The sequence below is a fragment of the Malaclemys terrapin genome, chromosome 23, assembly GCF_027887155.1.
Source record: "Malaclemys terrapin pileata isolate rMalTer1 chromosome 23, rMalTer1.hap1, whole genome shotgun sequence".
Classification (NCBI taxonomy): Eukaryota; Metazoa; Chordata; order Testudines; family Emydidae; genus Malaclemys; species Malaclemys terrapin.
In genome coordinates, this window is record NC_071527.1 from 18,663,391 (window position 1) to 18,672,511 (window position 9,121).

General features: G+C 67.4%; 1 protein-coding gene across 2 annotated transcripts; it reads left to right on the forward strand.

Moving 5' to 3' along the window:
- The first annotated feature begins 230 nt into the window (after window positions 1–230).
- On the forward strand, window positions 231–5,156 carry S1PR5 (sphingosine-1-phosphate receptor 5). 2 transcript variants are annotated; one of them, XM_054012803.1, is made up of 2 exons: window positions 231–501; window positions 3,744–5,156. In XM_054012803.1, exon 2 carries the CDS (start codon window positions 3,914–3,916, stop codon window positions 5,069–5,071), a length of 1,158 nt encoding a protein of 385 aa, XP_053868778.1. In that variant the 5' UTR covers window positions 231–501; window positions 3,744–3,913; the 3' UTR covers window positions 5,072–5,156. The 2 variants fall into 2 exon arrangements, with proteins under 2 accessions (XP_053868778.1, XP_053868779.1); XM_054012804.1 differs by lacking the exon at window positions 231–501 and adding an exon at window positions 3,394–3,459.
- Window positions 5,157–9,121: the final 3,965 nt, after the last annotated feature.

A 9,121-nucleotide genomic window follows, 5' to 3' on the forward strand; every position in this document is an offset into this window, starting at 1 on the left:
ACCAGTTCCCAGCTCAGCCACTCTTCCCACGGGGAAGGGGCCTGACATTCAGAGAGGGGGGCTGGGAGCCAGGACTCCTGGGTTCTCTCCCCAGCGTTGGATGGGGAGTGGGGTCTAGTGGGTGAGGGGGCGGGCTGGGAGCCAGGATTCCTGGGTTCTCTCCCCAGCGCTGGCCTGGCAGTGGGTCCAGTGGATAGAACAGGATGGGTGGGAGCCAGGACGCCTGGGTTCTCTCCCCAGTGCTAGGAGGGGAGTGGGAGTGAGTGAGTGGGGGGCTGGGACCCCGGACTCCTGGGTTCTAGTCTTGTCTCTGCCCTGCAGCCCCCCCGCGTCTCAGATCCTGGCTCTTTGCAGCCCAAACTCGCACCGCCCCCCGAAGGCTGCGCTCCCCCGGCCAGGGCGGGGGCGGGGGGGGAACGGGAGGTTCCCACGTGACCAGGCACCGGGCCAGGCTCCGGGCTCCGGCACGTTACTCGCGGCAGCCTGGGACGCGACCGGACGGTGAGTGCGGGGCTGCGCCCCCTGCCCGGGGCTGGTGTTCGCGGGACCGGCGCGGGGGAGCCCCCGGGCGGGGATCGGGACCCGCGGGGACCGGCCGGGGCACGGGACTGTCCCGCGTGGAATTTGCGGGGCGGAACGTGGCGCTGGGAGGTTTCGCCTGCCCCGCGCGGACAAGGCTCTGAGCTCAAAGCTGGATTCAATCGGGGGGTGTCCATGGCCCCCCCAGCGGAGCGCAGTACCAGGGCGCTCCGTCTCCTAATGCAGGGAGGGGGTCCCGGCCCCGTGGGGCAGAATCACGGTGCGCCCCTGTGGTACCCAGGGGCAGCTCCCACCCGCACTTCGCTGCCTTCAGAAACACCCTGGGCACAGCCCTCCTCACCCTTGGGGTGTCCATGGGGCCCTGGGGTCGAGGGTGGCAGGGGCTGGGCCCTGGATCTCTGCCACCTGCCCCTCTCTGGGGGCAGAGCACAGACCCGCTGAGCCATCCGACCCTCCCGGAGCCTGGGCATTGCCCCCCGCCAGCCCCGATCCTAGTGCAGCGCGGCCTGTGGGTGTGGGTCACAGGGAGTCACTCGCGATTCACCCCACGCTGGCCCTGGGGCATTGGCCCCCCTGAGGTGCCACTGTGACCTTGGCACATGCTCCGGGGGTGGGGAGACAGGGCATCGCTGGGTTCTGGGCCAGGTCTCCCCCCCCTTCCCTGTGGGGGTCACACCAGCCCCCAAGCTCCGTGCTGGGTCTGCGGATCGAGGTTTGGCTACCTAGAGCCAAAGAGGGGGAAGCCCCCTCTGCCCCCCCGCTGGTCTCATATGTGCCCATATTGACCAGTGCTCCGAGGGAGCCTGGGAACTTTCCCAGCCTGAGGTGGCATCACGCTGCCCCGGGGTGCAGCGCTCTAGGGGTGCAGCCAGCCCAGAACAGCCCGGGTCCAGCTCTCCCCGAGCTGCCGAACGCCCTGGCCTGTGCCGCTGCTCGGGGAAGCCGGGGACGAATGGTTCGTTCCGGGGCTCAGCGATCAGGTTTCAGACTGGTAGCCGATGAAGTGGGTTTTAGCCCACGAAAGCTTCTGCCCAAATACATTTGTTAGTCTCTAAGGTGCCACAAGGACTCCTCGTTCCTAGGGCTCAGAGAGATGCCACAGGGGGATTTTCAGAGTGCGCTGGGGAACGGAGCTGGGGGAGGACAAGTGATTGTTAGTGTTTGTGTGATGGAAATGTTGACTGAGATCAGGGCCCCGTCGCCCTGGGTGCTGCCCAGACCCCAACCAAGATCAGGGCCCCGTCGCGCCAGGCGCTGCCCGGACCCCGACCGAGATCAGGCCCCGTCGCGCCAGGCACTGCCCAGACCCCGACCGAGATCGGGGCCCTGTCGCACTGGGCGCTGCCCAGACCCCAACCAAGATCAGGGCCCCGTCGCGCTGGGCGCTGCTCCGACCCCGGCCGAGATCAGGGCCCCGTCGCGCTGGGCGCTGCTCCGACCCCGGCCGAGATCGGGGCCCCGTCGCGCCAGGCACTGCCCAGACCCCGACCAAGATCGGGGCCCCATCACGCCAGGCACTGCCCAGACCCCGACCGAGATCGGGGCCCCGTCGTGCCAGGCAGTGCCCAGACCCCGACCGAGATCAGGGCCCCGTTGCGCCAGGCGCTGCCCCGACCCCAGCCGAGATCAGGGCCCCGTCACGCTGGGCGCTGCCCAGACCCACAGTAAGGGACACTCCCTGCCCCAGCAGCAGAATGGGGGTGGGTGGTGTGGGGTGGTAAATGGGGCATGGGGGGGGGGGGTGTTTTTCCAGTGCAGCTGCTCTCTGCGCATCCCTTGTCCTGGCCAGCCCAAGTGACCCGTCCCCGTCTCTCCGTCGGGCTCAGGCTCCTTGGAGGATTCGCAGCCTCGCCATGAATCCCTCCAGGCCACTCTGTAAGAACAGGATCCCAGCCCCTTGGTCCCGGCTGTCCCCCCCCGCCCCCGCCCCTCCCCAGCCCCAGCTGCTGTTATCCCGCAGGCGTTTCTGTTTGCCGGGCCCAGCCCGCAGCGGGGGTGTGATACGGGGGGGGGTGATTAGAAACTAGCTCAACCCTGCAGGGAACAGAGGGGCTGTGGAGATTTTAGTCTCGAGGGGGAGAGGGGGGGAACAAGCCCCATTCCAGACACCCCCCTGCGGGCGGAGGGAACCAGGGAGCGGAGCTGTTCCAGGTTCTGCCATGGCCAGAGGGATGGACAGGCCAGGAGGGCCGTGACCCAGCGCCCAGCTTTGCTGCAAGAGGCCCTGGGAGACCCCCCCGGGCTCGGTACGAGCTCGGCCCCTCCCCCCACGTCCCGGCTCCCTCGCCCGCTTGGTCCATGGGGCTAGGCCCCGGTGGGAGCAGGGCTGTGACGTCTCCAGCCGCGCCTGGCATGCCCCAGCGGAGCCAGCCTCTGCCAGCTGCCCCCGGACTGGGTATTTGAAGGGAGTGTCTGGTATTTAATCGCCTGGCCTGGGGCTGGGGCACAGCCCCACAGCTGCTCTGCGGGGGGGGGGGGGGTGGACTTTCCGACGCCTTCCTGGCTTTGGATCAGCTCCCCCCCCCAGGCAAAGCGACCCCCAGACTCCAGTGCCCCTCGTTTCGCACAGGGCGTCAGCTGATCCATTCCCAGCTGCCTGGCAGTCAATCAGGTGCCCAGGAGATTGAGACGCCCACGCCCTGCTTGCCCGAGGGGGCACCAGTTGCTGCAAAACAGCTGGGCACCAATGCCGAGCGAGCAGTGGGCAGTGCCAGTCGGGGGAGCGGGGAGCCCTGCGCTGGGATTCCTGCTGCTTTGAATACGTGGGGCGTGAGGGCCAGAGGCCAGCCCCACCCGCAGCCCCAGACGCGCTGCAGAAAGCGGGCGGCGCAGGGCAGAGCCGGGAATCGGCGGCTCTTCCGGCTGGCTGAAGGCAGAGGGCATGGAGGGGGAGCGTCCCGGCGGGAGGCAGCGCCGGGGGTGTGTGTTTGCATGCACGGTGGTCTGTGATGTCCAAGCGCAGGCGTGTGTGGTGGGGGATGTGGCTGGGTGGTGCAGGGGGTTGGGGGGCTGAGAGGCGGGAGCAGGAGCTGTGCGTGAGGGAGGTACCCCCAGTACCAGCCCCCTGAGTGGAGTTCTGCTCCCCAGTCCCCTGCGTTCTCTATGGCCCCAGTGGAGCCTGCCCCTTTGATTGCAGCCCCCTGGGCGCCCAGAGGCCGGTACATGGCACCAGGGTCCTGACGTGCCTCTGCCCCTCTTCGCAGGGCTCCCCCAGGCGGCTGACGATGCCCCGCACCGAGCGGCCCCCTGCCACTGAGCCGCAGTAACACCCGCCGTGGCAAACAGGCCCCGGCACGGGGCCAGGAGAGCGCCCGCTGCTGGCGAGCCGGAGCGGGCAGGGCCGCGCCATGTAGCGCCCGCGGCAGCCACCGGCATGGAGCTGATCACGGCTGAGTCCCCGGCCCGGCTGGTCCGGCTCTACCGGGAGTATCACAACAACGAGCTCATCTCCCTGCATTACAACTACACGGGGAAGCTGCAGGCCAGCAGCAAGTACAAGGGCGGCCTGAAGGCCGACGCGGTGGCGTTCCTGGCCATCTGCGCCCTCATCGTGCTGGAGAACCTGGTGGTGCTGCTGGCCATCTGGAGGAACAAGAAGTTCCACTCGCCCATGTTCTACCTGCTGGGCAACCTGACCCTGTCGGACCTGCTGGCCGGGCTGGCCTACACGGCCAACATCGCCATGTCGGGCGCCAACACCCTCCAGCTCACCCCGCTGCTGTGGTTCCTCCGGGAGGCGGGCGTCTTCATCACCCTGACCGCCTCCGTCTTCAGCCTGCTGGCCATCGCCATCGAGCGGCACATCACCATGAGCCGCATGAAGCTCTACCACGGCGACAAGAAGGGCCGCATGTTCCTGCTGGTGGGGGCCACCTGGGCGGCTTCGGTGCTGCTGGGGGTGCTGCCCGTCATGGGCTGGAACTGCCTGGACAGGCTGGCCGACTGCTCCACCGTCCTGCCGCTCTTCTCCAAGAGCTACGTCCTCTTCTGCATCACCGTCTTCCTGGTCATCCTGGTGTCCATCACGGTGCTCTACGCCCGCGTCTTCCGCATGGTCAAGGGCAGCAGCCCGCGGCCGGGCAGCCTGCGCAAAGGGATGCTGAAGCGCTCGCAGAAGTACATGGCCCTGCTCAAGACAGTCACCATCGTGGTGGGGACTTTTGTGGCCTGTTGGCTGCCCCTCTTCCTGCTGCTGCTGCTGGACGTGTGGTGCGAGACTCAGGCCTGCCCCGTGCTCTACAAGGCCGACTACTTCCTCGGCTTGGCCATGATCAACTCCCTGCTCAACCCCATCATCTACACGCTGACCAGCAAGGACATGCGCCGGGCCATCCTCAAACTGCTGTGCTGTCTGCTGGTGGGGCCGCCCGAGGACGGCCCGGCCCAGCGCTTCGGGATCCCCATCCTGGAGTGCAGCACCAGCAAGTCAGAGCGCTCGTCCCACCGGCCCGAGGGAATCGATACCAGCCTGTCCACGGGCAACGGCACGCCCACCCCCATCAAGGCGCTGGTGCCCAGTGCCGAGTCCTGAGCCCCCTCCCCTCACACCGGGGTCGGAGCGTGGCACGGGCCGGGGGGAGAGCTGGGACAGGCGCCCCCGCGACTTGGAACGGCTGGAGCCCTGGCTGCCTGGGAGGCGAGGGACCCCTGCAGGGAGCTGTGTGCCCCCACCAGAGGGCCGTAGCCCTGGGGTGCCCCCTGCTGGTCTGCTCTGTACGAAGCTCGTTGCTGGTCTGGGCAGCGTATCTGTACGGCACACCGCGTTAACACCCGTGGGCCCGAATTGCTCAGACAAGCTGCCACCAGACCCCCACCAAGTGATCCAGTGCATCCCCCGGCGCAGAGCCGATGCCAGATCCCACCCCCCATGCAGCCCCCCGGCGCAGAGCCGATCCCAGATCCCCCCCCCACGCAGCCCTCCGGCGCAGAGCCGATCCCAGATCCCCCCCCCAAGCAGCCCCCCGGCGCAGAGCCGATCCCAGATCCCGCGCCCCACGCAGCCCCCCGGTGCAGAGCTGATCCCAGATGCCGCACCCCACGCAGGCCCCCCATGGCCAGTACAGCCCACATTACAACCCCTGTGCCCCCTCCCAGAGGCTCAGCACACCCCACTTCCCACTCTGGTGACCCAGTACAGTAGACCCCCCCCATCCCCACCCCCCGCACTGCCTGGGTGTTCACTGGCCAGGCCCTGTGCTCCCGTCACTCGTGGTAAATTAAGGCCTCTCGGGGCCCCTTGTTGTTGGTTTTTTTTAACAGGTTTGTAATAAAAAGCCTCCTTGGCGCTCCTTGTCCTGTCCTGCCCCCCTTAACCCCTTTGCTGCTGGCACTTCCTGTTGGCAGAGCCATGGTGCCAGGTCCCCGGGGGGCAGCTGTGAATTGGTTTCTGTTGCTGGGGGGGGACAACGATTCGGGGGCACCCCAGCGTGGGGGGAGGGACACCAGGTATCCAGCATGGGGGTGAGCTCAGCTGGGCATGGGGGGGGGAGGGTAATTGCCTGGGCAGTGACCCTGGCCCGGTCGGCACAGGGGTGCGTGGAGCTGAGGCAGGACATGATGCAGTTTCCTCAGGAAACCCTCTCTCCTTGCGGGCTACGCTTTGCAGACGGAGCCTGGTGCTCGGGGCTGTACCCTGACCTTGCCACAGCTGGGGACTGTGGGGGAAAGGAGTGAGGGGTAAGGCCCCCCATGGCATGTGTTCCTAGGCCCCTGAGGGAGTCTTGGATGGGGGAGGAGAGCCCCTCGGGGTGTGGCCAGGACAGGGAGCCGAGCCCCACAGGCTGCTCCTGCCCCTCTCGAGGACCCCAGGGCAGACGGGGTGAGGGACCCAGCTCAGCCTGACACGGCCGCGGCCTGGGCCTCGCCCGTGTGCTGCCCACGGCTGCCCCTTGGCCGGGGCGGAGCCAGGCCTCGAACGCCTTCCTCGGGCAGCAGAAAGGAGGGGCTGCGGGTCGGGGGTGAGGGGCAGGACTGGGATAGCAGGGGGCTGCAGGTCTGGACTGAGAGCCACCGGCAGAGTGAGGGGAGCCAGGGGGAGGGTCAGAAGCAGCCCCCTGAGTGGACTCACCCCCCCCCCCATCTCTCTGGTGTCCCCCAGTCTCGCCCCATGGCTCTCTGAGAGATATCAGGGCGCTCAGCGCCCTCTTGTGGCCAGCTGGGGAACGGCCCCAAGGCCTGTGCCCTGCGGTCATTCAGGGACAGAGGAGTTGGGGTCACTCGGGGGGGGGATGAAATGCAGCAAAGGGCGGGTCCGACACGCTGTGCGTTGAGACGTGCCCCTGGGCAGCGCTAGGGGGCGCTTTGTCGGTGGAGGGAGGGGTGTGGGGCTCAGCAGGGGGCGCTCTCCCTCCCAGAATCAATATTGATCCCACCACATCTGCCCTTGCGGCCGGATCACCTTAGCCCAGGCCAGTGATAAGGAGACCGGGGTCCACACACCCCACTCGGCCCCTGGACAGACAGTGCTTAAACCCTGTAAACACGACATAATAGACATCAAATCTCCTCCTGTCCCTCGCTTCAGTGTAGGTATTCAAACCTTATCCCGCGTGAAGGAAAGAACCGCTTGCTCGGCGCTGCCGAAATCCTATTATGACAAACTGACGAGCGATTTGGGGTTTTCCCGCAGTCGGGGGGTTTTGCCCACCCCATCGCCCCTGGAACAACGAACTTTTCCCGCTCCCGCTATTATGGCTGCGAGTGCTTGGGGATCCCAGTCCCGCTGTAGGGCTCTCCCGCCGGGTGCAGCGCCCTGGTATTGGCAGCGTTACCGGCAGGCCCCACAGCGGCTCAGAGCGAGTGGGGGCACCTGGGGCAGCGGCTGGAACCCCGTTATTCGGGCGGTTGCAGGCCCGAGGGGAGCAGCTGCTGTGGCCCAACCGGTGGCCAGGTCAGGTGGTCGCTGAGCGCTGCTGTCCTCGGTGTCCCTGGGGATTAGCTGAGGTGAGTGACCTGGAAGGGAGGGGCCCTGTGGGCGGTTGAGGCCCCTGGTGATTTCTAGCACATCGCTCAGAGCCTGACACGGCCCAGAGGTCCCCCCTCAAGGGCAAGTATGAAATCCAAGTCCCCCCCGGGTCACCCGTCAAGAGACCGTTTAACAGAACCCAGCAGTGCTGGCTCCCAGACCCTCCCCCCTCAAACCACTAGCCCCCACTCCCCTCCCAGAGCCGGGGAGAGAACCCAGGAGTCCTGGCTCCCAGCCCCCCCTACCACTAGCCCCCACTCCCCTCCCAGAGCCTGGATAGAACCCAGGCGTCCTGGCTCCCAGCCCCCCCCAACCACTAGCCTCCACTCCCCTCCCAGAGCCGGGGAGAGAACCCAGGCGTCCTAGCTCCCAGCCCCCCCCAACCACTAGTCCCCACTCCCCTCCCCGAGCCGGGAGAGAACCCAGGAGTCCGGGCTCCCTTTCTACCCACTAGGCCCCGCTGCTGGAGTCTGCTGAGCCCATCTGCGGATGCTCCGTGCAGTGCAGGATCCTCCCGCCAGGTGGCGCTCGCTGGCATTGGTGCCTGTATTGACCGCCGGGCTGGGCACAAACTGAAATGGGGGGCGGGGAGGGAGCCCCCTATCGGCTGGGCCAGGAATGGCCGGGTGCAGCCGCCTGCCCCCACCCAGCTCTGAACCTGCCCCGAGTGCGGCTCGGTAACTTCCAGCCCGGGAACTCCCCTCACCCTTCACTTCCCACATCCTCACCCAGTTCCCCGCTGTGGGGTCACAGGGCAGTGACCCCGGCCAGCCTCGCCCACCCTGCTCCAACCACTGCACCACACTCCCCTCCCAGAGCCGGGGAGAGAACCCAGGAGTCCTGGCTCCCAGCCCCCCCTGCTCTAACCCACCAGCCCCCACTCCCCTCCCAGAGCCGGGGAGAGAACCCACGAGTCTTGGCTCCCAGCCCCCCCTGCTCCAACCACTGGACCCCACTCCCCTCCCAGAGCCGGGGAGAGAACCCAGGAGTCTTGGCTCCCAGCCCCCCCTGCTCCAACCACTGGACCCCACTCCCCTCCCAGAGCCGGGGAGAGAACCCAGGAGTCCTGGCTCCCAGCCCCCCCTGCTCCAACCACTGGACCCCACTCCCCTCCCAGAGCCGGGGAGAGAACCCAGGAGTCCTGGCTCCCAGCCCCCCCTGCTCCAACCACTGGACCCCACTCCCCTCCCAGAGCCGGGGAGAGAACCCAGGAGTCCTGGCTCCCAGCCCCCCCTGCTCCAACCACAGGACCCTACTCCCCTCCCAGAGCCGGGGAGAGAACCCAGGAGTCCTGGCTCCCACCCCCCCTGCTCTAACCCACCAGCCCCCACTCCCCTCCCGGAGCTGGGGCGAGAACCCAGGAGTCCTGGCTCCCAGACCTCACCCCACCCCCACCTTAACCACTAGACCCCATTCTCCTTCCAGAGCTGGGGAGGGGAGTGGGTTCCAATGGGTTAGAACATGGGGAGGGGGTTGGAGCCAGGACTCCTGGGTTCTCTCCCCAGCGCTGTGACCTCAAAGCATTGTGTCCTCTTGAGTGAAAATCCACCTGTCTCAAGTGCCCAAAGGCTCGGTCCTGACTCCCGATTTGCTGCCCCCCACATGTGGGGCACTAGA